Below are 18,005 nucleotides of genomic sequence, written 5' to 3'. Positions count from 1 at the left end.
TTTCTCCACATCCTTGCCAACATTTGTTACTGCCTATCTTATTTATTATTGCCATCCTAATAGGTATAAAATGGTATATCACTGGGATTTTAATTTGCAACTTTCTAATGATTAATAACGTCAGCATCTTTTCATATAACTACTCATAATTTGTGTGTATTCTTTTTTTGTTTCTGAGAGTCTCACTCTGTCACCCAAGCTGGAATGCAGTGGCACAATCTCAGTTCACTGCAACCTCCACCTCCCAGATCCAAGCAATTCTCCTGCCTCAGGCTCCCGAGTAGCTGAGATTACAGGCATGCATCACTGCACCTGGCTAATTTTTGTATTTTCAGTAGAGACACGGTTTTGTCATGTTAGCCAGGTTGGTCTTGAACTCCTGGCCTTAAGTGATCTGCCTGCCTCAGCCTCCCAATGTGCTGGGATTATAGGCATTAGCTACCGCACCCAACCTGTGTATTTTCTTTAATGAAATGTTTGTTCATTTCCTTTGTCCATTATTTGATTGGGTTGTCTGCCTTATAATTACTGACTTGTAAATGTTCTTTGTATATTATGAATACAGATCCTTTATCAAATGTGTTTTGCAAATATTCCTCCAGCCTGTTGCTTTCTTTTAATTTTCTTAAGAGTGTCTTGCTGGGTGCGGTGGCTCATGCCTGTAATCCCAGCACTTTGGGAGGCCGAGGCGAATGGATCACGAGGTCAAGAGATCGAGACCATCCTGGTCAACATGGTGAAACCTCGTCTCTACTAAAAATACAAAAAAATTAGCTGGGCCTGGTGGCGCGCGCCTGTAGTCCCAGCTACTTGGGAGGCTGAGGCAGGAGAATTGCCTGAACCCAGGAGGTGGAGGTTGTGGTGAGCCAAGATCGCACCATTGCACTCCAGCCTGGGTAACAAGAGCAAAACTCCGTCTCCAAAAAAAAAAAAAAATTCTTTTTTTTAGTAGGGACAGGGTTTCTCCATGTTGTCCATGTTTCTCCATGTTCTCCATGTTGAGACAGAGTTTTGCTCTTGTTACCCAGGCTGGAGTGCAATGGCGCAATCTCGGCTCACCGCTACCTCCACCTCCTGGGTTCAAGCAATTCTCCTGCCTCAGCCTCCCAAGTAGCTGGGATTACAGGCACGCGCCACCAGGCTCAGCTAATTTTTTTGTATTTTTAGTAGAGACGGGGTTTCACCATGTTAACCAGGATGGTCTCGATCTCTTGACCTCGTGATCCACCCGCCTCGGCCTCCCAAAGTGCTGGGATTACAGGCGTGAGCCACAAAGAGTGTCTTTTAAAGAGCAAGAGTTTTGAATTCTAAGTCCAATTTATCCATTTTTGCATTCATCACCTATGCTTTTAGTCCAAAAAATAAGTAAGTGGGCCAGGCTTGGTGGTTCGTACCTGTAATCCCAGTGTAATCAAGAATCACTTGAGCCCAGAAGTTCCAGACCAGCCTGGACAACATGGAGAAACCCTGTCCCTACTAAAAATACAAAAATTAGCCAGGCGTGGTGGCACATGCTTGTAGTCCCAGCTACTCTGAAGGCTGATGCAGGAGAAGCTAGGGGCAGACATTGCAGTGAGCCGAGATCGCGCCACTGCATTCAAGCCTGGACGAGAGACTCCATCTCAAAACAAAAACAAAAACACACAAAATAATAACCAAAAGAAATAGATCAGGCACAGTGGCTCACACCTGTCATCCTAGCACCTTGGGAGGTCAAGTCAGGCAGATTGCTTGAGGTCAGGAGTTCGGAAACCAGCCAGCCAACATGGTGAAACACAGTCTCTACTAAAAACACAAAAATTAGCCGGGCATGGTGGCACATGCCTGTAATCCCAACTTCTTGGGAGGCTGAGGCATGAGAATTGCTTGAACCCAGTAAGCAGAGGTTGGAGTGAGATGAGATCATGCCACTGCACTCCAGCCTGGGTGACAGAGCAAGACTCCGTCTCAAAAAAGAAAAAGTTGATTTTAGATGGTAGTTATCTTAAATTCCACTAATTCAAATATATCTGTAAACAAATAATATTTGTTTGGTATTACTTGTCTTGTAGAGAACATAATGCATCAATTGGCCTTGTTTGCAAGACTACCCAGGGCCAGTCACCTGAGTGAGACCCTGTCTCAAAGCAAACAAACAAAAAAGGCCTGGGCTTGGCTCTAGATTGGAGCTATAGTGAAAAATAAAGCTGAGAGCTACAAATGTCTCCTAAGTTAGAAGAATAGTTAAGTATCAGACTAGTTTATAGCATGTGCCAGAGCTGGGATTTGGCCCAGTCTCACTGGCTTCAATCAATGGGAATTGGGAGACAAAAGAGTCGCATTGTCATTCATACCCAAATAATCCTCAAGACATGTGAGGTGTCTGGTTTATTCAAAGTAGCTGTCAGAGGCCCAACCATGGAGCAGAAACCAAACAGTTGGGAGTTATGGGGCTGAACAGGACAGGGATGTCCAGGTATCAGAAGGTAAACAGAGAGGTCAGCTGAGCAACCAGAGCAGGCCCAGGCTGAGCAGGACAGGACAGGCCGCCCAGGGCCCAGCCCCACTCATGGCTGCAGCATAGAACCTCGCCACCTCCTCGTTGGGGTTGCCCTGGGCCGGGTCGAACCACATCTGGATGCAGCGGCCGCTCCCTCGGCTGTAGTTGCTGACCTTGAAGGAGTGACTCCAGATTTCATTGCACAGAGCAGTGGGTGTGGGGAAGTAGAAATAGAAAGGTCGGCAGGTAGCTCCCACCGGGCACTTGTTAGACCCTGTAGAGAAAAGGGAAGACCTTTAGCAACTGGGCCCAGAACTGTCTTGGGGTCTGCCAGCCCTACAACCCCAAATTGTCACACATCTGTTCCACACCCACACACCTCCACTTCCAAATCCCTCCCTTTCAGCCCCACCCCAGCCTTCACCTGAGGTCCAATTCCAGCCCTTGTGCCAGTTGCTCTTGCAGGTGTCGGAGGTACGGCAATCTTTCCACCATTGCTCACAGTCCTCTTTGCACAGGGGCACGTCCAGTACCCGCTCTTTGCGCCAGCTCTGATCCACCTGGGAGATTTTGGTAGAAAAGAAAGGCTCAGGCACAAGAATCCCAGCAACCCAGCCCTGAATAGAACTGGAGCTGAGGAAGCAGCCTGCAGAGATGCCTGGAAAGCTCAGCTCCTTTGCTAGGTCTTGTACCTGCAGGAAGCCATGTATACCTGCTGAATCCAGGGCCCCAAGTTGGGGGAGCACTCATAGAGGCAGGTGTCCTGGATGAAATGTCGTTTGCAGGCAGGTGCCATCTCTCCACAGTGGTTCCAGTTGAAGTTATATAGGTATGAAACATCCTTGTGGGCTTCCTGGCTGGTGTTGGTAGAACAGCAGGCATTCTTCCTCCAGGGACGACACTGGATGGGGAAAGACACATGACTCAGCCCACAGCCAGCACAGCCAGAATATTCCATATGCAACATCTCCCCTCTTCGTCCTTGATTCCCCAGCCCACTGGAAGTCATCCAGGAAAATACTTGCTGTTGGGACCTCTTTAGAGGAGAGGGCCGTCAGACTGTGGGAGCCCAGAAGGGAGCTCCTGTCTGGAGGTTCTGTCATTCCAAAATTTGTTAATTCAACCTTTGAGATCCCACTTACTCTCACCCAGGTACTTCTGTAGAAACTGGGGTTACAGGCTGGGCGTGGTGGCTGACACCTGTAATCCAAGCACTTTGGAGGCCAAGGTGGGCGGATCACCTGAGGTCGGGAGTTCAAGACCAGCCTGACCAACATGGTGAAACCCCGTCTTTAAAAAAAAAAAAGAAACTGGGGTTACAACAATTAACACATCACTTGATTATTGCTTTAGACAAAAATTAAGCAGGGAAGAAGGCTGGGGAATTGCAGTGTAATAGTGTGGTCAGATTAGGCCTCACTGAGGTGACAAAGATTTGAAGGTGAAAACAACTTAAATTGTAACCTGACCGGGCACAGTGGCTCACGCCTGTAATCCTAGCACTTTGGGAGGCCGAGGCGGGTGAGTTGCCTGAGCTCAGGGTTCGAGACCAGCCTGGGCCACATGGTGAAACCCTGTCTCTACTAAAATATAAAAAATTAGCCAGGGAGGGGGAGCAAGGGGAGAAAAGAAAAAAAAGAAAAAAAAAATTAGCCAGACAGCCGTGCGCAGTGGCTCACGCCTGTAATCCCAGTACTTTGGGAGGCTGTGGCGGGCGGATCACGAGGTCAGGAGTTCGAGACCAGCCTGGCCAACATGGTGGAAACCCCATCTCTACTAAAAAAATACAAAAATTAGCTGGGTGTGGTGGCACACGCCTGTAGTCCCAGCTACTTGGGAAGCTGAGGCAGGATAATTGCTTGAACCCAGGAGGCAGAGATTGCAGTGAGCCAAGATTGTGCCACTGCACTCTAGCCTGGTGCCTGGCAACAGAGCAAGACTCTGTCTCAAAAAAAAAAAAAAAAAAAAAAAAATTTAGCCAGACACAGCAGCATGTGCCTGTAGTCCCAGCTACTCAGGAGGCTGAGGCATGAGAATCGCTAGAACCTGAGAGGCGGATGTTGCGGTGAGCCAAAATTGGGGGACTGCACTCCAGCCTGGGCAACAAACAGAGCAAGACTCTGTCTCTTTTTTTTTTTTTTTTTTGAGACAGAGTCTTGCTTTGTCGCCAGGCTAGAGTGCAGTGGCGCGATCTCGGCTTACTGCAAACCTCCACCTCCCAGGTTCAAGCAATTCTCCTGCCTCACCTGAGTAGCTGGGACTACAGGCACGCGCCACCACGCCCAGCTAATTTTTTGTATTTTTTAGTAAAGAGGGGGTTTCACCATGTTGGCCAGGATGGTCTCGATCTCCTGACCTGGTGATCCACCCGCCTCAGCCTCCCAAAGTGCTAGGATTACAGGCGGGAGCCACCAGGCCACCACTGAGCCCGGCCAAGACTCAGTCTCTTAGGAAAAAAAAAAAAAAAAAAAAAAAGGCTAGGTGTGGTGGCTCGTGCCTGTGATCCCAGCATTTTAGGAGGCCGAGGCAGGTGGATCATCTGGGGTCAGGAGTTCAAGACCAGCCTTGCCAACATGGCGAAACCCCATCTCTACTAAAAATACAGAAATTAGCTGTGCATGGTGGTGCATGCCTATAATCCTAGCTTACTCTGGAGGCTGAAGTAGGAGGATCCCTTGAGCCTAGGAGGTGGAGGTTGCAGTGAGCCAAGATTGCACCACTGCACTCCAGCCTGGATGACAGAGGGAGACTCTGTCTCTAAAAAAAAAAATTGTAACCCCAGGCGTCCAAGAGTGTAATCCGAGCACTTTGGAAGGCCAAGGAGGGTGGATCACCTGAGGTCAGGAGTTGGAGACTAGCCTGACCAACATGGTGAAACCCTGTCTCTACTAAAAATACAAAATCAGTGTTACAGCTCTTTTAGAATTTGTCTAGCAGGCTTTCCGGGCTTTTGCTGGAAAGCCAAAAAAAAAAAAAAAAAAAAAAAAATCAGCCGGGTGTGGTGGCATGCACCTGTAATCCCAGCTACTGGGGAGGCAGTTTTGTTTCTAACTAGCTGCCTCACCCATTATGTTCCTGGAATTTGTGATACAGAAAACAATGTATAGCCAATCAATTGCTTATGTTATTTTATTATAAATTCTCGATAAACAGGAACTACTCTTTTTCCTTAAAAACTAACTTGTGACTGCTGTGAAATTCAGGACAACTTGAATCTATGCTCCTATGTGGCTATCTTCAAGCTTTCTGAATCTCATTACTTAAGGCTGACAAGCTAAATATTAAAATGTGGGCCGTGCACGGTGGCTCACATCTGTAATCCCAGCACTTTGGGAGGTGGAGGCATGCAGATCACTTGAGGTCAAGAATTGAGACCAACATGGCAAAACCCCATTTCTACTAAAACACAAAAATTAAGAGGCCAGGCGCGGTGGCTTACGCCTGTAATCCTAGCACTTTGAGAGGCCAAGGTGGGTGGATCATCTGAGGTCAGGATTTCAAGACCAGCCTGGCCATCACGGTGAAACCCCATCTTTAAAAAAAAAACCCACAAAAATTAGCTAGGTGTGGTGGTGGGTGCCTGTAATTGCAGCTACTCTGGAGGCTGAAGCAGGAGAATTGCTTGAACCCTGGAGGCAGAAGTTGCAGCGAGCTGAGATTGCACCACAGCAATCCAGCCTGTGTGACAAAGCAAAACTCCATCTCAAAAAAATAAATAAATAAAATGTGCACTTAAGGCCAGGCACAGGGGCTCACACCTGTAATCCCAGCACTTTGGGAGGCTGAGGGGGGCAGATCATGTGGTGAGGAGTTCGAGACCAGCCTGCCAACATGGTGAAAACCGTCTCTACTAAAAAAAAAAAAAAAAAAAAAATTAGCTGAGTGTGGTGGCTTGTGTCTACTGAGGAGGCTGAGGTAGGAGAATCACTTGAACCCGGGAGGCGGAGGTGAGATCGTGCCACTGCACTCCAGCCTGGTCAACAAGAACTCCATTCTCAAAGAAAACCAAAAACCAAAAACAAAAAAACGAAATGCATACTACGAATTACCTTCCTTTCCTTTCCTTCTTTCCTTCCCTTCCTTCCTTCCTTTCTGACAGGATCTCACTCTGTTGCCCAGGCTGGAGTGCAGTGGCTCAATCTGCCTCCTGGGCTCAATTGACCCTCCCACCTCAGCCTCCTGAGTAGCTGGGACTACAGGCACGTGCCACCACACCTGACTAATTTTTTGTATTTTTTAGTAGAGATGGGTTTTTGCCGTCTTGCCCAGGCTGGTCTTAAACTCCTGAGCGCAAGTGATCCCCTCCACCTCAGCTTCCCACAGTGTTGGAATTACAGGTGTGAGCCATAATACCTGGCCTACAAATTACTTTCTCTCTGTTTTTTCTTTAGTTATATCATCATGTTCAGGACATCACAACCCAAAGTTTTACTAGATGCATGAACCAAGATGCTTCAGGCAGGCACATGGCTCATTTCTGTAATCCCACACTTTGGGAGGCCGAGGTGGGAGGATTACTTGAGTCCAGAAGTTTAAGACTAGCCTGGGCAACATATGGAGACCTCGTCTCAGAAAAAAAAAGAATTATTTGTACCCAGCCTCATAACTGTGAGATGGCCGGAAGCAGTGGCTCATGCTTGTAATCCTGGCACTTTGGGAGGCCAAGGCAAGCGGATCACAAGGTCAGGAGTTTGAGACCAGCCTGGCCAATACAGTGAAACCTTGTCTCTACTAAAAATACAAAAATTAGCCAGGCATGGTGGCAGGCGCCTGTAGTCCCAACTACTCTGAGAATCGCTTGAACCTGAGAGGCGGAGGTTGCAGTCAACCAAGATCGCACCACTGCACTCCAGCCTGGGGGACAGAGTGAGAGACTGCATCTCAAAAAACAAACAAGCTGGGCATGGTGGCTCATGCCTGTAATCCCAGCACTTTGGGAGGCTGAGGTGGGTGGATCACGAGGTCAGGAGTTCAAGACCAGCCTGGCCAAGATGGTGAAACCCTGTCTCTACTAAAAAACAAACAAACAAACAAACAAACAAAAACTGTGAGAGACTCTCCTTTCTTGAGCTGTTTAGGGCAAGCAGAGAAGAAGTCACTATGTACAGTGTGCAGTTTCTTCTCTCAGATCTATGGAGGAGTCATTCCTGGGCTAAACTCCTAAATCAAGCAACCACAGGATGGGTCTCTCCAACTCCATTTCCAGGCTCCCCTCTGGGCCTGCTTCCTTCTTTGTGTAATGCGGAAACTCAACAACCAAGAAGGCGAGCTATTGGCATTGTACCGACATTTGGCACACAGTATCTGTGAAATAATCTCCCGTATTAATACAAACGGAAGGGATCCTCTGGGGGGTCTGTCTGCCTTCATCAGTGAATGGGGTTTGACATTTCCATGTCCCGATTTCTTCTTCCTGAGCCACTCCCTCGCCACCCCAGATCACCCCCTGGCCCACCTGCTCATGCAGCTTGTCCTCGGGGCCTGGCTTTTCCTTGTGGTGCTTGGCGTCCATGCAGACATTGAGAAGTTCAGTCCTGGCCCGCACAGTTGGTGTCCGGGCCCCTCCTACTGCAGCCACCCAAGCTAGAAGGAGCAGCAGCTGTATTGTTATCCGCTGAGCCATGTCTGTCCCTGAAGGAAGAGCTGTGGTAAATGGCACCAAGGAATGCAGAGGTGGGGCCTTAATTTGTGGGCAGGACTCCAGGAGGGTGGGGCCTCGACTGAAGCCTGGGGCAGTTCAAGCCCTGCCCCCAATCTCCCTCAGTCTTCCCAGATCCAATGAGAGGTGGGATTAGATACCACCCCTCTCTGGCTTGAGCCTCTCCCTTATCCAGGTGGTCGGGAAGTTCAAGTGATATAATTAAAGGATGGATTTGGGCAAAATGCAGAAATAGCCAGGAGTTTGCCATAGGTCCACAATGCCATTCAAATGTTTCAGAGTTAAAATTTTTTGTGATTTAATAAAAGGTGATACAAAAATAATATAATTTCCATATACCCAATAATCAAGTGCATATTCTGGGATGAAACAGTTACACTGGTGGAATAAATTAAAACTATACATAACCTCACATTAATTTTCAGGTCAGATTTTGATACCAAATCACTTTGTTGTAAAAGTTTACAAAAATGGGCTGGGTGCTGTGTAATATGAGCACTTTGGGAGGCCAAGGAGGGTAGATCACCTGATGTCAGGAGTTTGAGACCAGCCTGGTCAACAAAGTGAAACCCCATCTCTACTAAAAATACAAAATTAGCTGTGCGTGGTATCATGTGCCTGCAATCCCAGCTACTAGGGAGGCTGAGACAGGAGAATCGCTTGAACTCGGGCGGCGGAGGTTACAGTGAGCCAAGATCGCACTGCTGCACTCCAGCCTGGGTGACAGAGCAAGACTCTCTCTCTCAAAAAAAAAAAAATTTGACAAAAATGTTTCAGTGAGGGGCTGCAGTGTGGTTTTTTGTAAGTTTGTTTTGCTTTGTGTGTGTGTGTGTGTGTGTCTGTGTGTGTGTGTGTGACAGAGTTTCGCTCTTGTCGCCCAGGCTGGAGTGCAATGGCACAATCTCAGCTCACTGCAACCTCTGCCTCCCGGGTTCAAGCAATTCTCCTGCCTCAGCCTCTTGAGTAGCTGGGATTACAGGCATGTGCCACCTCGCCCAGCTAATTTTGTATTTTTAGTTGAGACAAGGTTTCTCACATTGGTCAGACTGATCTCAAACTCCCTACCTGAGGTGATCTGCCCACCTCAGCCTCCCAAAGTGCTGGAATTACAGGTATGAGCCACCACGCCTGGCTTCGTTTTGCTTTTTAAGCCTTGGCCCCAGCCCTTTCTAGCCTCATCACTTGGGCTAGTTTAGTAAGCCCCTCCTGGAAACCATGGGATCTGGGGGCTGGGGGGGAGGTGTCGCAGGGCACAGGCTGGCAGGGGGCAGCCAGCTAGACAGCCCTGGGGCCTTGGGGAGCTTCTGAGCCCCCTACCACAGAGCTGGCTTCTCCCTGGTCATCACAGAACTTCAATCCTTTGACCTCAGACATTGAATTTTGGGAGGTGACTGTTTCCTTCTCTCCACTGGTCAACTGGTGTCTGGGCTCTCCTAAAATGCTCAGAATTTATTTCCTATGACTTCTCTCCATCTGTCTCCTTCTAACCCATTTTCCACATACCAGTCCCTAAAGTGGACAGGTCTTTCCTGCTCACAAGCTTGCCTTGCCCCCACGTTGCCCCTCCTCTCCTCTTGACGGGGGCTCCTTTTCAGGTCAGATTTTGACACCAAAATACTTCATTGTAAAAGTTTCCAGGGCTCTAGGCAGGGCCTGAGCTGAGCCCTGCACAGCAGGGCTCAGAGAAGCCTGGAGTTGAATTCCCACCCGGCAGCTCTCTCTCATTCCTGCCCTACAATCCATTATTCTGCTACTCTAGTGATTCTAGTGTTCATTCATTCTTTCATGGTTGATTCATTCCAGGACCCAGTCATGCCTCTGTGGACCCACTTACTCACTAATCTGGACAGCCAGGCCAGAGAAATCTGTACTGTCAGGAAACACCAGGTGATCCTTTGGGTTCAGTTCCCAGGGGAACAAAACCTAACAGTTTAGGGCATGGGGTTCCCGCTCAGCCTGTCCCACCCCAGCCCTCACTCCACCTTCTCCTTGGCCTTGAAGGAAAGAGAAGCAAACTGAGGCTTAGCTTTCTTCTGTGAGGATTAAATATAGGAAGGGGAAATCAACAAATGATAGCCAGTTTAATCTTTGCAGAATCAGTTGAGCACAGATTGAGGGCCATCCCAAGTCACACAGCAGGAACTACCTAAGTCCAGGTCAGAGTTCTTTTCCTTTTGCCCCCTGCACCTTCACAGTGCTGGGGTCTCATGGGGGTGACCAACACACAGTGCTGGGGCTGGGGGCTGGGAAAATACTTTCCCCAGCCCCAGGGGAGCCTACCTGTTCAGTCAGTAGTCTCTCTTGCTGTGGCTGCTTTTGAAGCCAGGCTCTCTTCCTGTCCTTGTGACCTGTGTCACTCGGCAAGCCCCCTTCCCACCTTTCTTGTCTCACCTTCAGGTCTTGGTCCAGCTATGACCGCCCCCTAACAATCATGACCTCCACTCCCAACCTTGGGGCCCCAGACTAGAAGAACTGAGAACTCAGTGCTGGACTGCAGGGCTAGAGCCCAGGTACTAGTTCAGCGGGATGGACACTAACTTGTTGTTTAACCTTGGGCAGGCCACGCTCTGGTCTGGGCCTCAGTCTCCACTTCAAGACTCTCTGGGCTTTAGTTAAACAGAGGGCCCTTCCAGTTCAGCAAATCCTTAACACATGCTGGGAGTACCATAGGGTGTGTGGCCTCTGAAGGGGGATGGGGAGTGTCATACCTAGGAGAGGAGGTGGCTCTCGGTCTGGCTCAGGCGTCTGCTCTGCTCTACTCTCCCCCTTGCCTTATTCCAGGGGACAGCTGTGGTTTAGTGGCCTAGGAGACGGGCAGTGGGGCAGGGAGTGGGAATGGAGCCCAGGAATGGAGCCTGGGATTGGGCGAAGGCCACTCAGCAGTTAATTATTGCATGTGAGCACCAGCCAGGCCTCCATAGGGGAGTGGGAGGGGGTGAATTAACAGTGCAGGCCTCAGGCCAGCCCCTAAGCTCCACCTACCCCATTTTCTTCCAGAAGCTCAGGTCTGAAAAAAACCTTATAGCCTGAGCTGCTGGGATCCTTTGAGCTAATCTCATCAGTTTCCAACTCCTGTCCTATTACACAGATGAGGAAAATGAGATCTGGAGGATCAAGACATGTGGGTCAAGATGGCCAGGGGGAGACCTATGTTAATTCTAGCTAATTAATTATAAACTTGCTTGGCTCAGAGTACACTGAAGTTTATACACTGAACTAAACTGTATTATTGTTGCAGTCAATTAGAAATCAAGCGGCAACAGGAGGCCTAAGGTAAAGACCATCTGAGACCGCAGTAACACCAGGGAACACCTCGGGATGGTTGCAGAGCAGGGAATACTACTCTGGTCCCACAAAAGCCTTCTCAACATGGAGACTGCATGAGGGCCTCATAAAGAGGGCTTATGCAAAGATCTCTGAGAAGGGAGGTGACCTCTGCTTACAAGATCGGAGGGTCTTTGCAGATGGCAGCTGGCAAGGAGGAGAAAAGCCTTACAGGGCAGAGATCATGGAACGCCTCAGGCTCTGCCTAGGTTCTTGGAATATGGAGTGATTTTATTTTGTTTTATTTTATTTATTTATTTTTTTTAAAGACGGGGTTTCACCATGTTGGTCAGGTTGGTCTCGAACTCCTGACCTCAGGTGATCCGCCTGCCTTGGCCTCCAAAGTGCTTGGATTACAGGCGTGAGCCACCACGCCCGGCCACGGAGTGATTTTAATTGCTCTGTGTCCTCAATACTTGGGAGATAAAAGCCCCTTGATGCTTTGGATGTGGTCAGACCGGTGGCTCCTAATCCGCTATATTTCTGATGCAGCCTCACCCTGATAACAATGGGTGATAAACTCCGAGTACTAGTTTAGCAGTTTTAGAAGGATCTCAAGTGCTGTTGAAAACTCAGAGCACTAGATTAGCATGTCTTAGAAGGATCACAAGCGCTCTCCACCCGGCTATCTTACCTACTCCTTTACTCTCCCTTTCCACGCTGGTAAGATCAGTGAGAATGCACACATAATAAAAGTATTTGGAGCCCAGAGCTGGGGCCAACATGGTTTTCGAGCTTGCATTGGTTCCCTGGACCCATGCTGTAAATTCTACTCTTGTGTCTCTGTCTTTATTTCCTTTTCTCAATCCCTCGTCACCACTGGGACTAAGGGCACCCATATACGGGGTTGGGCTGGTTTCCAAAGGGCAGAGCCAATTTCAGGGCAACGACTAGAGCCCAGGCTTCCAACCTCCCAGTCAGCGATAGAAAGCAAGGGTCTCCCACGGCCATAAATTGTAGAGCCACCAACTCCCACAACCTCATTAGCCCAGATGTCACTCACCACCAGCCACAAATTCACAGATGTTCTGAATCTTTTGATCAGATCCCTCAGTTGTTTGAAGGTCCAAGCTCTTCTTTCATCCCCAACTCACTGACCCCCTCCCCCAATCAGGCATCCTTTCTACAGCACCTATGATCCTGGGCTAATTTAGACTCTTCCCCCCATCCCCACCCAGGCCATGACAAAAGTCATTTTTTTAATTGGTTTTTTTTTCCCCGCCCCCAACAGAAGTCATTTTTTAAATTCTCTGAGCTCATGGTGGTACCACTGATGAGAAAAGGGAGAGGGAGGGGCAAGTTTGGTCAGGATGCAACACAGAACAGTTTTGTCAGGATGCCTGTCTGCCCTTGGCCCAGAGGGAGGTGGTTGTAGAGGGAAAAGTTCAGGGGAAGAGTCCAGGCTGGATGCAGATGTGGGAGCCATCAGCCTATGGGTGGCAGTAAGTGTAGGGAAGATGGGGGCCCAGTAACCTGGGCAATGCCACAGGTCTGGACCCAAGGAGGAGGCAGGCAGGGGAGCCTGAGGGGACAGCTGGATCTCTGGAGGAAAATCAACCAAGAAGGAAGGCCCTGGCTGGGTGCAGTGGCCCACGCCTGTAATCCCAGCACTTTGAGAGGCTGAGGCGGGCAGATCACCTGAGTGATCAAGGAGTTCAAGACCAGCCTGGCCAATGTGGTAAAACCCCATCTCTAGTAAAAATACAAAAATTAGCCAGGTGTGGTGGCAGGTGGATGTAATCCCAGCTACTTGGGAAGCTTAGGCAGGAGAATTGCTTGAACCTGGAAAGCATAGCATCCGGCGCCTGTAATTCCAGCTACTCGGGAGGCTGAGGCAGGAGAATCTCTTGAACCCGGGAGACAGGGGTTGCAGTGAGTCAAGATCTAGCCATTGCACTCTAGCCTGGGCAACAGGAGTGAAACTCTGTCTCAAAAAAAAAGAAGGAAGAGACCAACTCCCAGGAGATCCCAGCTTGTGTCCTGCAACAGTGAGCCACACCTGAATCTTGTGACAACCTGGGAAGTATCAACTTAAAATCACCAGATTCATAATTTGGAAACAATATGATTTCTTATGCTGGGTTGCAACCTCCAGGCTGGTAAGTGGAGCCTTTGGCTGAGACCAAAAGCAGGCAATGTGAGGGAGGAAGGGTAGGACAGGAGTTTTATGCAAAATGGGTTGGCTAGCATACATATTAATAGGTTATAGGAGAAGTTATGAATGTTCATGAAAGGGAGTCACACGCATGTGTACTAAGAAAACATCCTGTGTTCACTTTGGAGTTGAGACTTAACATTAATTTTTTTATTTTTTCATTTTTATTTATTTATTTATATTTATTTACTTGAGATGGAGTCTTGCTCTGTTGCTCAGGCTAGAGTACAGTGGCACGATCTCAGCAACCTGCAACCTCCGCCTCCCAGGTTGAAGAGATTCTCCTGCCTCAGCCTCCCGAGTAGCTGGAATTACAGGCGCCTGACACTACAACACTACATCCAGCTAATTTTTATATTTCTAGTAGAGACAGGGTTTCACCATGTTGGCCAGGCTGGTCTCAAGCTCCTGACCTCAAGTGATCTGCCTGCCTCAGCCTCCCGAAGTGCTAGGATTACAGGTGTGAGCCACCATGCCAACCTTTTTTTTAAGACAGAATCTCACTGTATCACCCAGGCTGGAGTGCAGTGTCATGATCTCAGCTCACTGCAACCTCCACCTTGTGGGTTCAAGTGATTCTTCTGCCTCAGCCTCCATAGTAGCTAGGATTACAGGTGTGCACCACCACACCTACCTATTTTTGCTGTATTATTTCTTAGTAGAGACTGGGTTTCACTATGTTGTCCAGGCTTGTTTCAAACTCCTGGTCTCAAATGATCTGCCTACCTTGGCCTTCCAAAGTGCTGGGATTACAGGCACACACCACGGCACCCAGCCTATTTATATTTTTATTTAAAAATAGAGACAGAAGGCTGGGCATGGTGGCTCATGCCTATAATCCCAGCATTCTGGGAGGCTGAGGAGGGCGGATCACCTGAGGTCAGAAGTTCGAAACCAGCCTGGCCAACATGGCAAAACTCCATCTCTACTAAAAATACAAAAATTAGCTGGGCATGGTGTCGCATGCCTGTAATACCAGCTACCAGTGGGGACTGAGGCAGGAGAATCCCTTGAACCCAGGAGGCAGAGGTTGCAGTGAGCCGTGATTGTACCACTGCACTCCAGCTTGGGCAACAGTGCACGAGTCTGTCTCAAAAAAACAAAAGAGAGAGAAAGAGAGAGAGAGACAGGGTCTCACTATATTGCCCAGGCTGGGCTTAAACTCCTAGGCTCAAGCAATTCTCCCACCTTAGCCTCCCAAAGTGCTAGGATTGCAGCCAAGACTTAACATTAAAATGCAGACTTAAGCTGTATATCTCAAAAGGTGAAACATTATTGTGGCCAAAACCTTTACAATAAAAAAAAATTAATTAAATTAAAAAGACGGAACATAGGACACAAAGACACTTTGTGTGCAGCCTCTATAAATTGGCCAGAACCAGCCCATGGTTGATAGGAATTGATCAGAAGGAATGTTTTGTGAGCTGGTCAGCTGTCATATCAGAATCACAAAAAGAGGCTGGGCTCGGTGGCTCATGCCTATAATCCCAGCACTTTGGGAGGCCAAGGCAGGCAGATTTCTTGAGCCCAGGAGTTTGCGACCAGCCTGGCAAAATTGCAAAACTGGGAATACGGCAAAACTCTGTCTCTACAAAAAAATATAAAAATAAGCTAGGCATGGTGGTGTGTGCCTGTAGTCCCAGTTTCTTGGGAGACTGAGGCAGGAAGATCGCTTGAACCCAGGAGGCAGAGGCTGTAGTGAGTCGAGATTGTGCCATTGCACTCCAGCCTGGGTGACAGAGCCAGACCCTGTCCCAAAAAAACAAAACAAAACAAAAAAAAACACTCAAGAATAAAAGAGGGACAGCTAGCCACAGCATCAGGTGTTGAAGTTGAAATCAGCAGAGGAGTTTCCCATCCTGTTCCAGGATTGGTTTCTGCTTAACTCTTAGGAAAAAAGCCTGGTAACAGAAGGGAAGATGGTGTACTGGGGTTTGACCAGTCTCCTACCTTATCATAGCCAGGAAACTTAGATTTTGAAGTTTTTTTGGGTCTCCTCGGCCAAGAGGGGTTTATTCAATCAGTTAAGGGGGCCTTGGATTTTCTTTTTCTTTTCTTTTCTTTTTTTTTTTTTTGAGAAGGAGTCTCACTCTGCCGCCCAGGCTGGAGTGCAATGGCACCATCTTGGCTCACTGCAACCTTCGCCTCCCAGGTTCAAGCGATTCTCCTGCCTCAGCCTCCTGAGTAGTTGGGACTACAGGTGCACACCACCACACCTGGCTAATTTTTGTATATTTAGTAGAGACAGGGTTTCACCATGTTGGCAAAGCTGGTCTCAAACTCCTGACCTCAGGTGATCGCCCACCTCGGCCTCCCAAATTGCTGGGATTACAGGGGTGAGCCACCACGTCCAGCAGATTTTCTTTTTATTCCACATTTCCTTCTTTTAGCTGAGATCTGCCACAGGCAGCATAAATGGCCAAATTTGTACCATGTCATTGCCAGGATGGTGAGGCTACCTGCCCCAAGTCCATCCAGTCCCTTGGTGGGAGCCTTGTGGACAAGAGATTTATAGCCAATTAAACATCTTGGCCAGACAGGAATAGAGGTAGGCAGGCACTCATTATCGCCTAAGACCTATCAAGCAACATAAGGGCCATAAGGTAGGGATACCAATTTAACAACTTGTCTGTAAGTTCTATGCATTGAGCCAGCATAATTCTGGTTTTAGCAGCAGACCTAAAGCAGTTGGTTATACATATTATAAGTAATTTAAATGTTAAGAAGAAAAGGTTGATGGAGACATATGATGACAACAGGGACTTGAATGGCATCTTGAAAGGAACTTCCCAGTTTGGTAGAAAGCCAACTAAATAGGAAATTGATAGGATCAGTAGTTCATACCTCTTGTGACCATTTAGCTTGTTTGGAAATTTTTTTCCTTTGTTTTTCTTTTCTTTTTTTTTTTTGAGATGGAGTCTCGCTCTGTTGCCCAGGCTGGAGTGCAGAGGCACAATCACAGCTCACTGCAAACTCCACCTCCCAGGTTCAAGCAATTATCTTGCCTCAGCCTCCCCAGTAGCTGGGATTACAGGCATGTGCCACCACACTCAGCTTTCCTTTTTCTTTTTCTTTCTTTTTTTTTTTTTTGAGACAGTCTTGCTCTGTCTCCCAGGCTGAAGTGCAATGGCATGATCTCTGATCACTGCAACCTCTGCCTCCTAGGCTCAAGCGATCCTCCTGCCCCAGCCTCCTAAGTACCTGAGACTACAGGCATGAGCCACTGGGCCCAGCCCTATATAGTTTCTACTTCACCTGAAATGTTGATGTAAGTGCCACAGATCTTGGGGACCACCACACAGACTCTTCCTTGTTTGGCTAAAAGACGATCTAAAGCAATTAATTCAGAGACTTCGTTGGGCTGTAAGGCTTTTTGCAGGGTCTCCAGCTATCTGACTAATAGTGGCAGATAGGTTTGAATATGCTGGTCTCATGACATGGAAGTCTCATGTTGCATTTTCCAAATTTTATGCGTGATGATACTTTTTCCATTACTGCTACATCCCTGGTTTTTTTTTTTTTTTTTTTTCATCCCTGTTTTACAATGCAAAATTTATCTCAGTCATTGCCCATGGTGATTGAAGTGTGGTTATGGGCAGGAAGAAAGACTGTGTAAAAAAGAATTGACATCATGGCTCCTCATCTTCTTCATCAGCAACTACCATAACCAGTTTGCAAGTCAAATGGCATTTCCTAACAGCAGGCACGGTGGCCCCTGAAAGACAACAGCTCCCTTTCTGCTTCGGATACCACTCAAACATTTAGACACCGCTCTATCCATTTCCCTCGGCTAGAGAAGGTGATACCTTCTTCCATCACTCACAGATGTTGAAATCAGTTGAGACTGGTCAAGTTTTGAATTAAACTCCTTCAGTTTTGAATTAGTCTCATTTAAGGAGGTTATCAGAGACTCCTAACTGTTTAGAGCTCTCTTAATACCACTTAAAAATGGTCTCCCATGGGAGGATTCCTTGAGTCCAGGAATTTGAGACCAGCCTGGGCAATATGGTAGAACCCCTATGGTAGCGGGGTGTGGTGGTGCATAGTAGCGTATAGTCCCAGCTACTTGGGAGGCAGAAGTGGGAGGATGGCTTGAGCCCAGGAGGTCGAGGCTGCAGTGAGCCATGATTGTACCACTACACTCTAGTCCCGGTGACAGAGACCCTGTCTCAGAAAAAAAAAAAAAAAGGCCTCCCATTGCTTCTCAGATGTCTAGAACCCTCTCTGTTCTCATCGTGCATGCAAATAAACTAATTTAGGCATGTCAACATCTGTCAGAAGTTCTCCATTTTGGCCTATAAAGCTTTAAATTGTTCCGGGTTAGCTTTTTCTAAGATCCCAAATACTCACAATACTTTTTCCTGATAATTCAGAAACATGTAAATTCC

General features: G+C 47.9%; 1 protein-coding gene and 1 non-coding gene across 4 annotated transcripts; one reads left to right on the top strand and one right to left on the bottom strand.

Annotated features, from left to right (window-relative positions):
* Positions 1 to 2,354: 2,354 nt before the first annotated feature.
* On the bottom strand, positions 2,355 to 10,930 carry FOLR1 (folate receptor alpha). Of its 3 annotated transcripts, none has more exons than XM_012456897.2 (5): positions 10,847 to 10,930; positions 7,935 to 8,110; positions 3,192 to 3,380; positions 2,904 to 3,039; positions 2,355 to 2,753 (listed from the first exon to the last, which is right to left on the bottom strand). In XM_012456897.2, the coding sequence occupies exons 2-5, from the start codon at positions 8,100 to 8,102 to the stop codon at positions 2,479 to 2,481; spliced, it is 768 nt and encodes a 255-aa protein (XP_012312320.2). In that variant the 5' UTR covers positions 8,103 to 8,110; positions 10,847 to 10,930; the 3' UTR covers positions 2,355 to 2,478. The 3 variants fall into 3 exon arrangements, with proteins under 3 accessions (XP_012312320.2, XP_012312321.2, XP_064221648.1); XM_012456898.2 differs by having other exon boundaries at positions 7,935 to 8,122; positions 10,847 to 10,919; XM_064365578.1 differs by lacking the exon at positions 10,847 to 10,930 and adding an exon at positions 10,419 to 10,681.
* On the top strand, positions 5,383 to 5,445 carry LOC135270286 (U7 small nuclear RNA). The gene has a single exon (XR_010338447.1). It is a non-coding gene; the product is annotated as a U7 small nuclear RNA (small nuclear RNA).
* Positions 10,931 to 18,005: the final 7,075 nt, after the last annotated feature.

Source organism: Aotus nancymaae, unplaced genomic scaffold (assembly GCF_030222135.1).
Source record: "Aotus nancymaae isolate 86718 unplaced genomic scaffold, 86718_ANA_hifiasm-v0.15.2.pri h1tg000059l, whole genome shotgun sequence".
Lineage (NCBI taxonomy): Eukaryota > Metazoa > Chordata > Mammalia > Primates > Aotidae > Aotus > Aotus nancymaae.
This window is presented reverse-complemented; position numbering and strand designations above follow the sequence as displayed.

Excerpts from the sequence above, each read along its gene's own strand:
- FOLR1 (XM_012456897.2), bottom strand. The coding sequence starts at position 8,102 with ATGGCTCAGCGGATAACAATACAGCTGCTGCTCCTTCTAGCTTGGGTG. Across the intron at positions 3,040-3,191 it reads TGGGGCCCTGGATTCAGCAG|GTGGATCAGAGCTGGCGCAA; the intron begins GTATACATGGCT and ends AAAATCTCCCAG. Across the intron at positions 2,754-2,903 it reads GGGCTGGAATTGGACCTCAG|GGTCTAACAAGTGCCCGGTG; the intron begins GTGAAGGCTGGG and ends TTTTCTCTACAG.